The 18,177-nt window shown below is 49.8% G+C and overlaps 4 protein-coding genes across 4 annotated transcripts; 3 read left to right on the top strand and 1 right to left on the bottom strand.

The window, feature by feature from the left end:
* The first annotated feature begins 1,492 nt into the window (after nt 1-1,492).
* On the top strand, nt 1,493-3,824 carry F5891DRAFT_1001992 (uncharacterized protein). Its single transcript, XM_041360216.1, has 4 exons — nt 1,493-1,660; nt 1,719-1,783; nt 1,834-3,193; nt 3,245-3,824. The coding sequence occupies exons 1-4, from the start codon at nt 1,556-1,558 to the stop codon at nt 3,716-3,718; spliced, it is 2,004 nt and encodes a 667-aa protein (XP_041233064.1). The 5' UTR covers nt 1,493-1,555; the 3' UTR covers nt 3,719-3,824.
* A 379-nt stretch (nt 3,825-4,203) lies between these two features.
* F5891DRAFT_1231542 (heterokaryon incompatibility protein-domain-containing protein) lies at nt 4,204-5,783 on the top strand (the record flags this gene model as incomplete). Its single annotated transcript, XM_041369577.1, has 1 exon — nt 4,204-5,783. Exon 1 carries the CDS (start codon nt 4,347-4,349, stop codon nt 5,781-5,783), a length of 1,437 nt encoding a protein of 478 aa, XP_041233063.1. The 5' UTR covers nt 4,204-4,346.
* Nucleotides 5,784-6,950: 1,167 nt separating this feature from the next.
* F5891DRAFT_373990 (uncharacterized protein) lies at nt 6,951-8,991 on the top strand. The gene is made up of 6 exons (XM_041371606.1): nt 6,951-7,366; nt 7,430-7,444; nt 7,503-7,596; nt 7,659-7,734; nt 7,792-8,393; nt 8,450-8,991. Exons 1-6 carry the CDS (start codon nt 7,188-7,190, stop codon nt 8,807-8,809), a joined length of 1,326 nt encoding a protein of 441 aa, XP_041233062.1. The 5' UTR covers nt 6,951-7,187; the 3' UTR covers nt 8,810-8,991.
* Nucleotides 8,992-9,777: 786 nt separating this feature from the next.
* On the bottom strand, nt 9,778-11,530 carry F5891DRAFT_373952 (arginase family-domain-containing protein). The gene is made up of 10 exons (XM_041371605.1): nt 11,078-11,530; nt 10,871-11,024; nt 10,798-10,814; nt 10,537-10,740; nt 10,346-10,479; nt 10,276-10,295; nt 10,199-10,219; nt 10,070-10,148; nt 9,971-10,011; nt 9,778-9,918 (listed from the first exon to the last, which is right to left on the bottom strand). Exons 1-10 carry the CDS (start codon nt 11,429-11,431, stop codon nt 9,797-9,799), a joined length of 1,146 nt encoding a protein of 381 aa, XP_041233061.1. The 5' UTR covers nt 11,432-11,530; the 3' UTR covers nt 9,778-9,796.
* Nucleotides 11,531-18,177: the final 6,647 nt, after the last annotated feature.

Below are 18,177 nucleotides of genomic sequence, written 5' to 3'. Positions count from 1 at the left end.
GTGAGGTGGGTTGCCCAGACGCCATGTGATTTCTTAATTGAAATCTGAATGACGTTTGTATACCGGAGGCTGATAGTGTGAGCTGTCTTTACGATGCGATGGCAGAGAAACTGATCTCCGTAGACCATTGTTTCTTCCTAGTTATAAGGCTTGGTCACCGAAGCTTGACAAAAAGCACAGGCTACCCACGACCTGACCGAGGGGAATCTCTGATTGCACCTATAAATGAAGTGCTTTGATGGTTCGCCGTGGTATTGAGAAGCAGGCCATCAATCCATCAAAGTCCAAGCAATGACATACATGATTTACCCTCAGAAGACGTTTATGAGCCCACCAGGGATACTTCATTCCCAAAGGAGTGCTAACGGTGACCACTTGTACCTCTAGTATCATAAATCATTAATGATGGCCAGGTAGATTTATGCAGATCCTGACGTATACTCCCCGATTCGTCGCTTCAATACCTAGTCAAACCAGACCCTAGCAATGTTGCATCTAGCTCTTGGAGACGAATTCAAAAGAGGAACCAATCTTACTGGAGCTTCGTCACATAAAATGATGACATCTTGGTACGTCGGAAGCACCTGATCCAGTCTATCATCACATATTATGTATATACGCACTTATGGGTTTCATTCTGGCAGACTTTGCTTCTTGTTTGGGCCATGATCAGATTGATAGTTCAACGCGACGAAATCGCCCTTTCATTTGCGCTCGAGAATGCAGGTCGGCCGGAGATTAGGTAAGTCAACCAAATTATGATGTTTCCCTCCATCATGCATCAGTTGCCACACGAGATCATTGATATATCATATCGAGCATGAGCTAACTATAGTTGCCATGATTGCGCGGCTACTTGAACTTTGAAATCTGAAGTCAAGTTTTTGTTATACCACATCTCTCCTTGGAGATGGATAAGCATATATCATCTAGTGGTAGTACAGACTGTTAGAAGTACGTTCAAGATGAATTTCTGTGCTCCGTAGGTCCCAGGTAAGTTGAGAGCCAAATGATCTTGATAAAGGTACTGAACCCACCCGGCATGCGTTCGTTCCGCCAGCCGATCAGATATCAAGTACCTACTATCGGTCACGTTCTATTTGTCACCGATAGTAGCAAAATCAGCGCTGAAAACTCGGCCATCGCCAGCAATTGTCTCGATATGGCCTAACACGAGGCAGGGTAGGGCTGCAGGGTCAATTTATTAGATGAAGGGCAACAATTCCCTCTTATCAGTGCGATTCCCTTCTCTCCCAGCTTCTCTCATCTTCACCAGAGTGTACAATGAACGGAACAGGAGGGTTTTCTCCACCTCAGCAGCAACCCCAGCAGCAGCCCCAGCCATATTCTCCCCCGTCTGGTGGCCAGATCGCGCCCGGATCTATCACCTACACGACATCCACTAGTGCGGATGGTCAGGTTACATATCATCCTTTCAGGTATGATCGGCATCTGTCTCACAAACTAGCTTTATCGTAACCTATCGATGTTGCAGAGCGGTGCCTGCAAGGCAAGTGGTTGTGATGTTGACGAGATCGCACCGCCTGATCAGATTATGATGTGCAGCTATCAGACACCCCAAGGTGTTGTGCATGGCATTCAATGGGTCCCTGCCGAAGCCACGCAGATCTTGCCAACAGGTGCTCAACCTGCCAATGCAGTGAGTCCTCAGATCGCTTGAGTTTTGCTCATGACCATTGATTGAACACGCGAATCAGGAATTCGCTGCATCCTTTAATCGCGGCCAGCTCAGCAGGGAAGAAGAGAGGGAGCTTGAAAAGTGGTACGGTTCGTTCGATGTAATGCTGCTTCAGACTCTAAACCTTTTTTCAGGAAACGGTCTGAGGAGAAGCGCAAAAAAAAAGAAGAGAAGGCATCCCTCAAGAACATCGCGAAACAAATTGAAAGGGATGAAATAGATATCCGCATGGCGCGCGAGAGGGATACTCAAGTCAGAGGACGGAAAAAGAGCTTCTACGGAGAAGCACCTCCCTCTGGATACTCCATTCCGGGGACCGCTGCATACGGCACCTACAGCAGTGCCGATCTTGACCGCAGATTCGACAGTCTCGACATAGAGCGCAAGGAGGTTTCCTTCGCTGCAAGGCCCAGAAAGCTTTCTCAGAGTGGTGCAGGGGCATACTCTTCCCCTCCCGCCACATACAGTAGCCCAACAGGCTATCCTACAACTGGAGGAGCTGGTCCTTACAACCGTGCAGCCTCTCCTTACAGACCTGTAGGTAATTTCTCCACTTCACCAAATATAAGGCCGCAAGAATTCCCTTCCACGTACCCTGGTGGACCAGATCCTATGGTGAGGGCGCCATCTCCGTATGGTGCCCGAGCGCCTTCTCCTTATGGGGCCCGAGCGCCTTCTCCTTATGGGGCCCGAGCGCCTTCTCCTTATGGGGCCGCAGCACCCGGTCCCAGGGCGCCCTCTCCTTTTGGTGCCACAGCGCCCACTCCTTACGGTGCCAGAGCGCCCTCTCCATATGGCGCCAGAGCACCCTCTCCTTATGGGGGACCAGGACCCTCTCCTTATGGTGCTCGAGCGCCTTCTCCAATGCCGCCGGTGCCCCGTGCTACTTCTCCAATGCCGCCGGGGCCACCCCGTGCACCTTCTCCATACGGACGCCCTGTGTCCCGGGCACCATCCCCATACCATGGTCAACAGGCATCGACCTATCCTCCTCCTCACCGCGCTCCTTCACCATTTGTCCCCCCTGGGCAAATCCAATCAGTATACCCCCGTGGGCATGTCCTTGAAGGCCAGCCCATCGGGGGCCCCCGGTCGCGAGCACCTTCTCCAATGCCCGGTGCGCCTGCTGGACCTGGATTCTCTTCATCCCCACGTATGCCCAATGTAGGATTCTCCTCATCTCCCCGTATGCCCAACGCAGGATTCCCGTCATCCCCCCGTATGCCCAACGCAGGATTCTCTTCATCTCCCCGTATGCCTAACGCAGGATTCCCTTCATCCCCTCGCATGCCCGGCGCTGCAACCGGAGGAGATTCGTTACAACTCGCTGCTCCGGAGGCATTCTCCCGTCCACCTAATGCCGCTCAACCTTACACTCCGTTTAGCGTAATGAGGATCCAAGAGATGGACAAATTCTACGATCAGATCCCTCGCATGCCACTTGTGCTCGACACTCATGACGTTTACCACCAGGACTGGATCAGATTCATGAATGTACGTGGTGACAGACTTATTCATTGGCTTATCAGCTCACTTTTACTTCAGGATCTTGCTCTTGCGTGGGCCGGCAAGATGCCCATTCATGAATTCTCCAAGGGGGGAGTTCCTCCCAAGCGGACCTCACTTGTTGCAGATTTGATCAATCTGTGGAACGATTCATTCTTCCGCGCCCGTCGCGTTGAGGTGGTCCTCTACAAAGGCCGCGAGCGACGCTCAGGTCCACACACGGGGACTTTGGACAAAAACCTTCCAATGCCTGACCTCGACTTTGATTCTGATTCTGATTCGTCAGAATCTTCTTCTCTCTCTTCGGAGTCTGAGGACGAGTACTACGGTCGCGGCGTTGATCTCGCTGAATCCAAGAGAAGGCGCCGAGAGAAGAAGGAGGAAAAGAAGTGGCGCAAGAAGGAAAAGAAGATCAGGAAAAAGGCCAAGGAACGCGAGAGGCAGTACGCGTTGTACTTGAACTACATCGCGCCTCGCGACATGCCTGTTCCAGGAAATTCTTACTATGGTTGATAGAACATGCAGTGCATGAATCCAGTAACGTCGAATTTGTTGATACTTGAACTTCTCATTGTCATTGTACTACTACGGACTGCGAATCGATTTGTTACCGGTTGGGGTAAATTGTGCAAGGTCACAGGTCCCGGGCAGTGACATAGATAAGGAACAGGGTTCCGAGAACTCAAGCTTGGACTGTCAAGAGTCTTCTAAAGTCCTATTCCACTAAAGCAGGTGACCCAGCCGGAGACTGCCCGCAAACCCACGATAACATCGTGGTTAGATTGTCACAAAGATAAAGGAAGATACGATAGAAAATCAATGACAAGACACCGAACACAAGACCTACAGGCCTACAAGTAGGTCGTGGTGATCTTGTAGTATTGCATTCTTTGCACCATCTTTATCATCACTTGAAGCATTTTATACTCGCCCGAGGTAAGCCGAATGCTTTTTCGGACAATTGAGACGCTAAACTCACCTGATGATCTGTAGCCGCTGGACCTAGAAACCTCTAACAAACATCAGGCCAGCTGCGGAACATCTCTTGACGTTCACGCAGGTGAGTGGTAGCACGTATGGTATGTATCATCAAAATGCTGTCGTATCATGATTCATTTTGTGGCCCTTCCAGGCATTCGCCATGAGTGATGTCGCAGGAAGACTCCTCGAGGAGTTCGATCAATATGTGATGAACCACATCCCGATCCGCTTCATACGCCTATCAGACATGACATTTGTGGGGCGTGATGATATAAGGAAGCACTTTCGGAGCTTTGTCCCTCAAACGAATCTTTTTGGGATCTATAAGCCCTCCCGAGTTGTCAGATACGCCATTCTATCTCACCGATGGTTGGATTCGGGAGAGCCAACGTACGAAGAGATGAAGGCGGGCACAGCAACGGGTCCTGGATACAAGAAGCTGAAGAACTTCTGTGAACAGGCCAGGAAGCAAAACGTGGAATTTGCATGGTCGGATACCTGCTGTATCGACAAAGGCAGCAGTACCGAGCTGGACGAGTCCATTCGCTCCATGTTCCGGTGGTATCGTAATTCTGCTATTTGCATCGTCCATTTAGCGAAAAGCACGACCATCGAGGATATATTGCGAGATGAATGGACGGAAAGGGGCTGGACATTGCAGGAACTCCTTGCACCCTTCCATATCAAATTCTTCAATAAGCACTGGATGCCTATGACGAATGATTCAAATGACAAACAAAAAGAAGCTACCACCGAAATACTGCAGACTCTGGAGAAGGCCACTGGCATTCCTCATAATGAGATCTACTGGCAGTTCAATCCAGGTCCGTTCAAGGTGGATGAGCGGATGGTGTGGGCAGCCAGACGCAAAACAACGAGGGTTGAAGATGTAGCGTATTCTCTGATGGGTATATTCGACGTCAGCCTGCAAATCGCATATGGAGAAGGAGGAGACCGCGCATTCTGCAGGCTCATCGAAGCCATCATGCAGGCTGGTGACCCTTCTGTCCTCAATTGGAAGGGCACCGCTGCAAAACACCACACTTCAGATGCTATTCCTCGATCGCCAAGGAGCTTCCTGGACCGTCGAGAGTTGAAGTTGGCTAGTGGCGGGCGACTGGAGATGACTATGACCGGTCTCGGCTTGCGAATGCCTCTGGTGATACTCCCTCTCAATCTTCCTTCGGCAAAAGCCACTGGAAAAGGGCGTGCCTGCATCACATTCGACTGCTTGTTGTATCCCAACGTCAAGATCGACATCAATGTCGACAACTCGTCGGATCACGGCCAGTATCGATATGCGCTTGGGATCATCAACTACTCACTTGTCAAGGATGGATCACTGCGTGAGGTGGTGGAGATGCAGGGCAAGTCAGCCGGAATCCCCCTTAAATGCCGGCCGATAGATCTATTCAGCTCATCCACCTCTGTGCCCAGAACAACCGGCGTTGTTGGGTTCGGGTTTGGGTTCGAGAACTTGGATCAGAAATTTGGTCCATGGAAGAAGATACTTGATGAGGGTTTGATTGAGGTCAATTTTCCAATCACACCGCGTTTCTACATTGGACGTAAATACCTAGAAATTGTCTACTTGTAGCACTGGCCTTCAACTTGTCAAGTCTCGTGTCCGAAATTCCCACAAATTAGCTGTCGCGTTCACAGTTCCTCCCGATTGGCGGTCGATTCGGGTGAAAATTTGAGGTCCAGAGAGCCTGAGAGAGGTGCCGAAGAAATGTGTTCGTCGAGTATCTACTACACGTAGAAGTGACAGTTGTAGTCAGAATGAACAGGAGTGACTGCCGGATTAAGCACGGCGAGTCGAGCACGTTGCCAGAACTATTGCCATGAAAGCAAAGCCGAGCGGAGCTGAGACTGTCAATTTCCGCCAGGCCCTCCTCCGCTTTTGGAAGCGCTTAAGTAAGCCTGTTCGGGCAGAAATGGAATGTAGACTTACGTTCCTTCACTTGGCTGCAGGTCCCGGTCCGCATATGTGACGGCATCCGTCACCCTCGCCGTTGTAATTATGTAACTACATACCTCAAGCTCATCCAGGATGGCCTGTGGTGTTATTCCTTGTTCGACCCGATCCAACTCGTCAAAATTACAAGCATCTCCCTCCAGCACTTCAACTTCGTTAGTGGTCTGAATTTCCCCAGTCATCTTCGACTCTTCGAGAGCCGCAAATTCGGCAGCGTTAATGACTCATCAGGCGAGATACTCTCTGGATCAGCAAGAAGGTCACATCTGCATCACGAGGCTCGGTCGAGAGCGAGGTACACATGCGAAGGATGCTTCAAGATCCCGTGCAGTCTCGACAGCAATGCCAACCTCCTTCACGAATGTGTATGTGAGTATGTCAACGGCAGGTGCACTTCCCAACCTCTACGGTTTGTATGCAGGTTTGAAGCTTTGCGTCATTTGATGGGAACAGCGGCGGCACTGGCAGTAATAGAACTTCCAGAAGCAGATTGAGAAGCAGCCGAAGTAAGACTTGAATCAGCGGGGTTCAAAACAAATAGGGTCCACCACGGTCGCCAGTCTTTCCCGGACTGCATGTGCTAACAGTCATCACGATATGCCGACTATTTAGACACGATTATGGGAGTAGCAGCTCCAGGACGCTCAAGTTGGTGTGGGACGACGGTTGTCGCTCTCAACATATGCACGGTAAGGGACCTCGCCCATTCTGTCGTTATCCACGTGTACTAGTGGTATTCCAAGTGACATTGTCCCTTAGATAAAACAGCTATCTTCATTTGTTCAAGGTTTACCCAGGAAGACTAGGGATATTTCGGGTCTATTGCTATCAGTGTAAGGCCATGCAAACCAAGCCGGCTCGTGCCGTTTTGACGCGCGTTGATTCTGATGGGCCAACTATCGGGAAGACCTACCCTGAGGCTTGCAGGTGCAATATTTGCCGCCCAGGCATTTAAAGCGACGATCACGTCTTATCACTGCATATCTTCCCTCTGACCAGCTTCCATCATCAACAAGGCGCACAATGAATGGAGTGGGAGGATTCAGAATCCCCGAGCCGCAAGCCCAGCCGTACCCGCCCACGCAAGCATCTCATTCTCACATCGCACATCATTGGGCTGTGAACAGCCGGATTGAACCTGGAACGATCACCTACACGACGACCACTAATGCAGACGGTCAGGTTACAAATTATCCTTTCAGGTATGAACGTGTATCTGACAGTCGGTGCTAAACTCACTTCATCTTGATCTTTTGAACTTGCAGGGCGGTGCCTGTGAGGCAAGTGGTTTACGAATCAATGTTGACAAGATCTGCCTGATCTAATCATGATGTACAGCTATCAGACCTCCCAAGGAATCGTGCATGATCTCCAATGGGTCCCTGCCGACACCACACAGGTCATGCTAACAGACGCTCAGCTCCCCAATACAGTGAGTCCTCAGATCACCAGAGTGTTGTCCCATGACTATTGAGTACTGAGCATGCGGATCAGGGACTTGCGGCAGGGTCCTTTGGTCTCGATCTTTTGGATAGGGAAGATGATGTGGTGTTTAAGAAGTGGTTCGAACGTGCGTCTTATATACCTCTGGGTGCTAGCTCGATGTCGCTAATTGGAAGGCCGAAAGAAATCCCCCATTTCACTTCTCCTGGTAGACCTGATCCCATCTCAATGGCAGCATACTTGTCTTTCTCCCGAGGGCGCTCTCCTTATAGTGCTCGTGCATCCTTTCCAATGCCGTTGCCAAAACGCTTCCCAAAGTCATGCCCTCCCTCCCGCGCGCCGTCCCCATACCAACGTCGTCAGCAGTCGAGATCACCCCATCCTTCCCACCGCACTCCTTCACTTGATGTTCGCACTCACCCCCGTGGGCCATCCCCAGACCAGAATCGTCGGCAGTCGAGGTCACACTATCCTTCTCTCCACCGCACCTCTCCACCTCATGTCCCCTCTCCGTATGTTGAATACCCGCACGGGCATGCATTGGAGGGTCAGCCTATTTTGGGTCCCCCATCTTCGCATATGCCCATCATTACTTTTGACAGGGAACCGATATCGGACTCTTCTCCACATCCATTCACCCGTCTACCGGATGCCACTCAAGCTTACACTCCGTTCAGTATAATAAGGATTCAAGGCATGGATCAATTTTCCAGTCAGATTCCAAGCATGCCATCAGTGCTCGATACCCATGATGTTCACCACCAGGATTGGAGCACATTCATGAATGCACGTGGTTGTAGACATAATTTCAGTGACGTATCAGCTCATTTTTTTTGCTTCAGAATATTTCTCTTGCGTGGATGGAGAAATTGCCCCTTCCTGAGTTTGCCAGGGGCTGTCCGCCTCCGCGGAGCTCGATTGTTGCAGACGTGATAAATCTGTGGAACAATTCCTTCTTCCTTCCCCGTCAAGTAGAGGTAGTCCTCTACAAGGGCTGCGAGCGACGCTCAGGCCGGCACCCAGGGACTGTAGACCATCGACTCTCATTGCCCGAATCGGAAAGAGATAACGAACGCGAGCGGGAGTACTCGTTATACTTGACCTGCGCCACGCCTGGTGTTGACGATTTACTTGAGTCAACCCGTGCCAAATCCTACGCCACACCCCGGTATCCTACATCCTCCTATGCCTACTATCTATGATGGAATAATAAGTTTGCCAGAAGGTGGATGTGGGGATTAACAAACTTCTTTATTGTTATTGTGCTACTCCCATGTATGGTTGACTATGTATTGATGTCCGCACTTGGACCCATTAACAGGCTCATGCAGCAAGTTAGTCAGTCGAGTATGTCTTGCGACTGTTGTCTTTCAGAAAATAAAAGATCTGTTCATAGTATTGTTGGAAGGCGAGGTTGCTCTGCCCGACAATGTTCTCTGCGCCAATGATGTTCCTCCCTTTCCAGCTCTTCGCAGCATCCTCACATTACTCATACTATTCTCGCAGGAATTATGATCGCTCTGTGGCGGCAATTGCCTATTCTTGTAGGTGGAAAAGTCACTCGAGGTAGGCATTCTGGAACAAGGCAAGATCACGGATTTGACACGGACATCTCCCAATATATTTTTGCAGCAGAACATTCCCGTTCGCTGCTGCCACCCGCAAGCTCGTCCTCAGCTGGTCTGAACCCCTTTATCTTCTACTTCTAAGCATGCCATAGTGCAAGGTGCCATTTTACGCACCGATCATGGGTATTGTATTCTTTTTATCAAAGACATTGTGTTACATCAGGGAAACGTAACTCATTACACATGATTACAGAGTGCTACGAAGCGCTCCGTAGCACTCTGTAGCACGATCTAACCCGCTGATGTAGGACCTGGTTACTACAACATCGTGGCTGGCCTTACATTTGACATCGTTTTGATACACACTGTTTATTTGCGTCAACGAAAGAAGAAAGAGATCGTGTCAATATCATGTACAAGCGCTTGCTTTTGTAATGAACGGAATTTTACTCGGAATCATAAGCTTGTCTATGTACTGCATATTTTTTATCAATGGACCATGAAAATTTTGACTGTAGGACGTCATCTACTCAGATACCCTCTGTATTCTGTTGTGAAACAGTGCCTTGCCTTGGAACAATAACCTAGCATGAGCGTTGACAGAAAGCCGTCTTCTGGGTTCTAGAGCTCGTCGGTGAGTGATTGCCTTCGCTTGACTTGCCGTTTAGGCGGCTCGTCGGTGACCAACAGGGCGAGGAAGTCATCTGCAAGGCCAGCAGCAAGGATGCCAGTGATATCGCCGGCTGGATTGGACTGTGAGCCCCCTCAATTCAAAATTAGGGAGATAGATCTTACCATTATCGTATGCTGGAGCAACCTCGACAATGTCAGCCCCACTACAAATGAGTCATCAACTGTTTATACAGGCCCGTGAATGAAAAAAAAGAATCTTACACAAAATTCAATCCAGCAAGACCTCGAAGGATTCGCTTGGTTTCTCGACCGGTCCATCCAGCAGGCTCTGGTGTACCAGCTACCTAGGCGTCAATAACTTCAAAATTCCCCTAGTGATATTGCGCTCACTTGCAGGTGCCTGACTAGGGTCTATCAGAGAGCGGTCAGTATACAGTGATTAGTGATCAATTGGAACATCTGCAGACCGATAGTGTCGATGTCAAAGCTGAGGCGGGAATCAATATTGTGATCAGCAACGCATTGCTTGAGACATACCTCAGGTAAACAGGAGAGTTGCCGATGCGTTGTCGGATATGCTTGACAATCTCATCCGTGCCAAGGTTGTCGATATCCTCAGCCATAATAAGCTCAAATCCAACTTCTTCATCGTGTTCGATCAGCTCAGGGCCCTGTTCATTTAAAGTGCGTGAGCTCGAGCCAATTTAAGACACAAGGAACGCCCCGACCTGCAGTTTATTCCGGATCCCAGCATGAATGCTGGTGTTGGACATGAGTCCCTCCTCAAACGCCAATGTGAAAAATGTCCCGTGCGTGACCCTAGACTGCTCGGTAATGCCTCCCAAGCTCGGCCAGGTGTCGATGTGTGCATCGAAGTGAATCACAGATATGGGTCCATAAACCTGATGAAGAGATCGAAGAATCGGAAGCACCTAGAGATCATTGGACATGTGAGATCCGGAGGATGTAAGTGCATCATGCTATCTTACAATGGTATGGTCTCCGCCTAGCAGTACGTGATCAATTACATATCCGCAAACGAAACCATGATCTAGGGCTCACCTAATGTCAGTATACGAGGGTGTTCCACTCCGTCATGTGCAAGCTTCGCGGTGCGCGCACTAGCACTTCCATTCACGGGTCGTGCCAAAAGGGTGGTATACGCAGTTTCCATTTGATCAACAGCTAACGCGTTGTCATAGGGGCTGATAGGGACCTGTTGAACATTCTGTCAATATGTTTAGACACCTATGACCGGCTGAAACTTACGTCTCCGCAGTCGATCACTTCTGCGCGGGTGTACGGGTTCGTCATCCATTCCAACGCGTAGCCCGCCTCAGCGGATTGACGTCTGGAACCAGATCTAATTGCATATGGTCCGAAACGTGCCCCTGGTCTGTAAGACGTTGTTGTGTCAAATGGCATGCCGAGAACAGCGATGTCAAAGGTTGTCGACGAATCATCCAGGCAACGTGTGTAGGGTAGATGGGAGTAGCTCAGAGGTCCCGTGTAACTGAGGTCTGCCTGTGTGCCGTACTTTGCTGTCCATGGCTCATGCTTGGTGTCGAACGCATGTTGCTGCGCATAAACAACAGGAAGTAGTGTGAGAGGAAGGTATCTCATTGTCAGTGTATGTACGATTTTTCTTCGGCGCCAACTTATGAGGGGAATCAGGAATCAGGATAGATCTCTGGGACGGAGAACATTTTGTACTGTATGTTACGTACTGTTACATAGTCCGAAAGTATTTCTGTGTTGTCTGTTCAGCACCTGATTAACACGTGGTGAGATAGGAAACAAACAAAGATAGCCAAAGTTCATCATGAGGCTAAGAACCCGGGAGTGCGTGTGGTGTGGGAGGGGATTGGGACATGAATATCGATATAAAATCGTGGACAAGGTCGACCGCCGCTGTGCCTTTGATTTTGGCTGTAAAAGAATGTCTCAGTCCCAGTCAGAAACAATCGGCTGCTGTCAAATATGCCATGGCATTCCACTATGTCTGCGCCACTGTGTTGCGAACAAGGAATGAGACTTACTATAAGAGCCAATGATAGCCGGGATATCTACACGAGGCTCAATCCGGCCAGGCCACGGATGATTCGTTTTATCAAGATATGACCCTTACACGTACTTAGCCTTTTCATTTTACATACACGAACACTCCTCCTACCATGCGTCATACACGTTTCCTATTGACTCTCCGTCCCAATCAAACGTATTAATTCCTCCTCTCGTCGAACAATCTCCCTCAGTCTTTTTGAACCAAGACTGAGGTGAGCTATCTTATTGACATCCCTACTCTACTCTTACTAACTACTACTCTACTAGTTCTGTTCTCGCCCTTAGGTATGGTCCATAGTTACCCTTGAGTCTTTTTGAACCAAGACTGAGTTCTGTTCTCGCCCTTAGTTTCTCTAGTCCGAGTCTCTTCACCTTTGATAGGTTATGAGCCCTGGCTCAGACTAGGCATACATTCGTTTCTCGCTTCCACTCGCCTTATCTGAGCCTCTCCGACCTTTTCCGAACTGGAACAAGGTCGCCCTCTATCCCCGCTTGACCTGCGGATCTTATCCATTCCCTTGCCGCCATCGCCGCCATTAACGCCTGTCGTACCAACTCGCTCGTTACCACACCCATTGAATCTTCCCATTCTATTGTCGCCATCGCCGACACATCGTTCGACACCTGTCATGTCCACCATATCGTCGTCCAACATCCGGATTCCAACATCTTTTCCTCACCCTCCTCTGGACGCCAATGGCTCCAACTACACCTCGTGGGTAACGACCATGGACCTTTGGCTCTCGCTCTTCAACCTTTGGCGCCTCCTTTCAGGAGATGAGAAGGGTCCTCCGCGCCCAACCAGAAGCACCACTGAGACTGAGGCTGACTTCAACAAACGCCTCGCGGCACATGATGCGAGCGCGGACGTCATTTCTTTCCGAGAACGCCAAAGCATAACCAAAGGACTCCTTGGTATGACGGTACACTCAAGTGACCTCATCCACTTCATGGGTGTCACTGATCCAGCCGTCATCTGGAAAGCGCTAGAAGACAAGTATCAGGCGTCTGTTGGCATCCGCTTTACGAGCCTCATGGGCCGTATCTTTGACCTTCCCAAAGCATCTGATAGCGACTCTCTTACCAAGACCATTAAGGAGATCACGGACATCAAGGCCCAATTCAAGGTCATTGAATCCATCGAATGGAAGTGCAACGAATATACCCTTGTCCAAGCGCTACTGCGTGCCCTTCCCGACTTCTATGCGCCGCTTTCCCAGCTCATACTCCATAGTGCTGACGCCAATACCGGGAAGCTAACGCTGGAAGGAGTCATCAGCCAGATCAGGAACTCGGAACAATATTATGCAAGTTTCGGCTCTGCAAACCCACATGCGCACCACACAGCCATGGCTGCTAGGGTGGCGAAAGCAGGTAAACCTACTGAGCGTGCCAAACCGAAGGATTTTGACGCCTCCAAGGGAGATAAATGGGAGTTGTCGTGGCGCTCGACGTGCGGATCTTGCAAGCGCACAGGCCATATCTGGAACAACTGCCGTGCTCGTCTAGCAAAATCCGACTCATCAAACACGTCAGCGTGCATTCCCCCCTCACCTTCACAAGGTACTGACATATCAGTTCCCCTACCAGGACAACCTGACGGCATTCCATCGTTTCTTCGTCTTCCTACACACTCTGCTAGTTTCTCTAATACGAGCACTATTTCTTTTCAATTCCACGTAGACTCTGCCGCCACCGCACATATGGAATCCAATCACTCCCTCTTCACTCGCTACAGAACTTACAACCCTCCATTAATCGTGAAACTTGCGAATGACGATACTGTTCTTGCCCCAGGTTGGGGATTCATCACGCTAGTGCTCGACGGAAGACATGAGTCTATCGAACTCCCTTTCCTCCACGTACCAGACCTACGGTGCACACTGATATCAGTGTCTGCTCTAGCGTCGGAGGGAATTTTCTTCGAAACGGATGCTGAAGGAGGACAAATGCGTCGTGCTGATAAGACTGTGATCGCACGTGTGGAATGCTCTGCCGGTCTATACTACCTTCGAGCCAAGCACACCCATACGGCCTTTGCCACCAGGTCCACCTCGGCTACGCCATTACCACTAGCTGTATGGCATGCACGCATGGGCCATGCCGCAAACTCCACCTTGCGCAAAGCTGAGAAGGTTGTATTAGGACTGTCACTTAACCTGTTAGACGAGTCTACAGGACCTGGTGACCACATTGACTGTCCGTCGTGCCTAATGGGCAAACAAAAACGATTGCCGTTCCCGTCTCATGCTCGACACCGTGCAACGCACGTCGCTGAACTTGTTCACACTGACGTTTGGGGACCCGTCAACACTGCAACCCCGTCCGGCGAAACATACTTTGTTGCCTTCACTGATGATTTTTCGCGTTATTCCACTATCTACCTCATTAAGCACAAGAGTGAGGTACACTCGCACCTTCTGCGATATATCGCCTGGATTGAAAACCAGTCAGGGCAACGAGTTAAACGCCTCCGCAGTGACAACGGTGGCGAATACGTCTCTCACGCTACTATTGAATTCCTGCGTAGTAAAGGAATTGAGCACGAACTTACGATGCCTCATACAGCCGAACAGAATGGTGTTGCCGAACGTGGACACCAGACCATTGCCACCCGAGCATTAAGTGCCCATCACCAGAGTGGTTTTCCTCGTTCGTTCTGGGGCCACGCCATCCTCAACTCAGTATACATCAAGAACTTCCTCCCGTCGTCAGCTACTGACAACAGAACGCCGTTTGAACTCTTCTATGGTGAACTACCAAATGTCTCGCACCTACGTCCGTTTGGCTGCCTCGCATATGCTCACATCCCAGACGACAATCGCCACAAGTACGACTTTGTTTCGAGACGGTGCTTCCTACTGGGGCACGTCAAAGATGCGGGATATCTTCTATGGGATCCAGCGACACGACAGACGGTGCGCTCTCGAAATGTCCTTTTTGATGAAAAATTCTTCTACGGCACACCCAACTCAGTTCTCTCGCCCCTCGTTGAATTACACAACCAGCGCATTGCAATGCAGCAGCCCACCCTCGCATTGCCACATGATTTGCCGATATCAGAAGACGGCTTCAGAACCACACGACCTGGAGAAGATGATTCCGGTATTACACTACCAGGACCCAGTACCGTTTCAGTGGGAGTACTTCCGACTTCTGCTCCTCTCATCCCCGAACCTCCACAGCCATTCCCGCAGTCGAACGACAATGTTCTCCCTGTCCCTGCTGAAGTTCCGGTAGAAACGGTACCATCTCCTGAGCCACGACGTTCGACACGTCAACGCATTGACGCGCGACCAGCAGTCCCGAAAACTGTTGCCATCCCAACAAAACATGTCCCAGTACAGCGGCGTTGGACTTATGTACCGGTCACTGTTGAGGAGGAGGTTGTTGAAGAAGAAAATCTTAGTATTAGTGCTACCCCCGATGTCACCATTGAGCACTCCGCGAAGCATGTATCCTTGGCGGACAGCAACAAGATTGATGGACGGAAGCTTCCCCCCAAAACGATAGCTGCCGCTCGCTTGTCAATGGATTCGGGTCATTGGGAAAGCGCAATGAATGAAGAGTTAGCTTCGTTGGGAGAAAAAGGAGTGGGTGTCTTAACACCACTCCCATCAGGGAGAAAAGCAGTCGGCTCACGGTGGGTGTACTCGCACAAGTATGACGAAAATGGCCAGATTGCCCGCCACAAGGCCCGCCTTGTTGCGCAGGGTTTCACACAGATCGAAGGACTAGATTACACCGACACCTTTGCTCCTGTTGCAAAATACGACACCGTACGTGCACTACTCTCCATGGTCGCTAAGTTTGATCTTGAACTTGATCAAATGGACGTGAAGACCGCCTTTCTCAATGGCGAGCTTGACGAAGAAATCTACATGCGTCAACCTCCAGGCTTCGAAGACCCTGAGCATCCAGATTGGGTCTGGAAACTCCTCAAGGCCATCTACGGACTCAAGCAAGCCGGTCGTCAATGGAACAAGACACTCGATGATTTCCTGCGAAAAGAAGGTTTTAATTTTGTTCGTAGCGAAGCAGACTATAGTCTGTATGTTTTACGAAAAGATGACAAGACCATCTGGCTCCTTGTTTACGTCGATGACATGTTGCTCGCATCGAACTGTCGGGATTTCCTTAACGGTTTCAAATCGGAGATGAGCAAACGTTTTGAAATGAAGGACCTTGGTGAAGCGCGTCATTTCTTAGGAATGCACATTACACGAGATCGCTCTAAGAAGCACCTTACCGTCAACCAATCCTCCTTTCTCGAACAGATTCTCAGTGAAACTCGGATGTCAGATTGTCGACCAGTATCTACCCCCATGGTTCCAGGGATCTCCTTGACGAAGTCATCTGCACCCCTCACTCAAGCCGAAATCCAACAATTTGCGCACATGCCATACGCGCGTGTCGTTGGGGAACTCAACTTCGCCATGCGCGTTAGTCGTCCCGATATTGCATATGCAGTATCGGCGCTGTCAAAATATCTGAGTAACCCTGGCATAGACCACTACCGCCAGCTTCACCATCTCCTTCGTTACCTTCGTGGATCCACACATCATTCCCTAACGTTTGGTTTGTCCAACCAAGGACTCATCGGTTATTCGGATTCTGACTTCGCGTCTGATAAAGACGACAGTCGCTCAATTGGGGGCTATGTCTACTTTCTTTTCGGTTCCCCCATCAGTTGGCGTTCCCAAAAGCAATCCGTCGTTGCGACTTCGTCTACTGAAGCTGAATACATCTCACTCTCTAACGCGGCCCGCGAACAGATCCATCTCAGCCAGCTGCTATGCGATTTTGGTCTTGACCTCTCGCTGATCACCCCCACCACGTTATATGGTGATAACAATGGAAGTCGCGCACTAACGAAAAACCCTCAATTCCACGACCGGGCCAAGCACATTCGCGTCCGCTATCACTTCGTTCGAGATCTGGTCAGCGACGGCACCATCATCATTCCCTATGTACCCACACATGATATGATTGCCGACATCTTCACGAAATCCCTACCACGAAAACTTTTCCGCAACCATCGACACTCGCTTGCTCTTCGTTCATCGTCAAACGAAGACCCAGTTGAATGAGCACGCCCGCGTCTCTAGCGTTTTGCGTTCGAGTGGGAGTATCAAGATATGACCCTTACACGTACTTAGCCTTTTCATTTTACATACACGAACACTCCTCCTACCATGCGTCATACACGTTTCCTATTGACTCTCCGTCCCAATCAAACGTATTAATTCCTCCTCTCGTCGAACAATCTCCCTCAGTCTTTTTGAACCAAGACTGAGGTGAGCTATCTTATTGACATCCCTACTCTACTCTTACTAACTACTACTCTACTAGTTCTGTTCTCGCCCTTAGGTATGGTCCATAGTTACCCTTGAGTCTTTTTGAACCAAGACTGAGTTCTGTTCTCGCCCTTAGTTTCTCTAGTCCGAGTCTCTTCACCTTTGATACGTTTAACCTCTCTACCCGTATAAAGTAAGTATGCAACAACGGCTTTAAGCCTTCATTGTATTAGTTTCCCCTAGTGAGATCACAAGAGAAGAGAAACAGCGATTCCTACGATTGCTTGTATTCAACGGATGAGATAACGCCCGAGTCACGGGAGAGATCTTTATTAATGATGATGACTGACAGTATACTCGGTAGATGCACAACAGATAAAGAACCAGAAGGGAGTCCAGCGTCTGGCGTGATTTATCGTTACACGAGGATTAGTTGAAGTTAAAGTAGCAAGGACGGGAGGTGTGGTAGACGAGCCTAAGCTGGAACGTTGTGTTACATTGCCATTAGGAAGGTGCGAACTGCTTTCAGCAGCGTTTGTTGAGATTTGGTTTTTCCTGCTGAGGCGTTTTTCCACTGGGTTCGAACACTGGCGAAGGAAGACGGTTGCCCTTGGCATACAGGATATCGACTACTGCTGAGCTATGCTTGTGCAGCTCGACCTGTGCACAACTTGGCCTGCCAAAGAGAATATTTCCAACCCGATGGAAGAGTCGGGATCTGGACTCTGTATCGTGGGTGCGTGGTGATGCAGAAAATTGACAACACGAGGTCAGGTATGCATTACAGGATGAGAAGTCAACGACGTACATGGAAAGTTCATCAAATAAACCTCGAGGTACGCAATTGGAGACCTTGAGTGGTTGGGCAGGATGCTGTGTGTAGCCGCATCAAGCACCGACTGGAGTCGTGGGAGAGCGGATACAGCCGGAATGACATACAACAAGACGTGCATGTCATAATCAACTACGGGCGCAGCTCTTTAACAAAATACCCGATCATAGAAACGA

This window comes from Suillus fuscotomentosus, assembly GCF_016647785.1.
Source record: "Suillus fuscotomentosus strain FC203 chromosome Unknown F5891scaffold_3, whole genome shotgun sequence".
NCBI classification, from domain to species: domain Eukaryota; kingdom Fungi; phylum Basidiomycota; class Agaricomycetes; order Boletales; family Suillaceae; genus Suillus; species Suillus fuscotomentosus.
The sequence above is the reverse complement of the archived record's forward strand: the minus strand, read 5'-3'. Positions and strand labels throughout refer to the sequence as shown.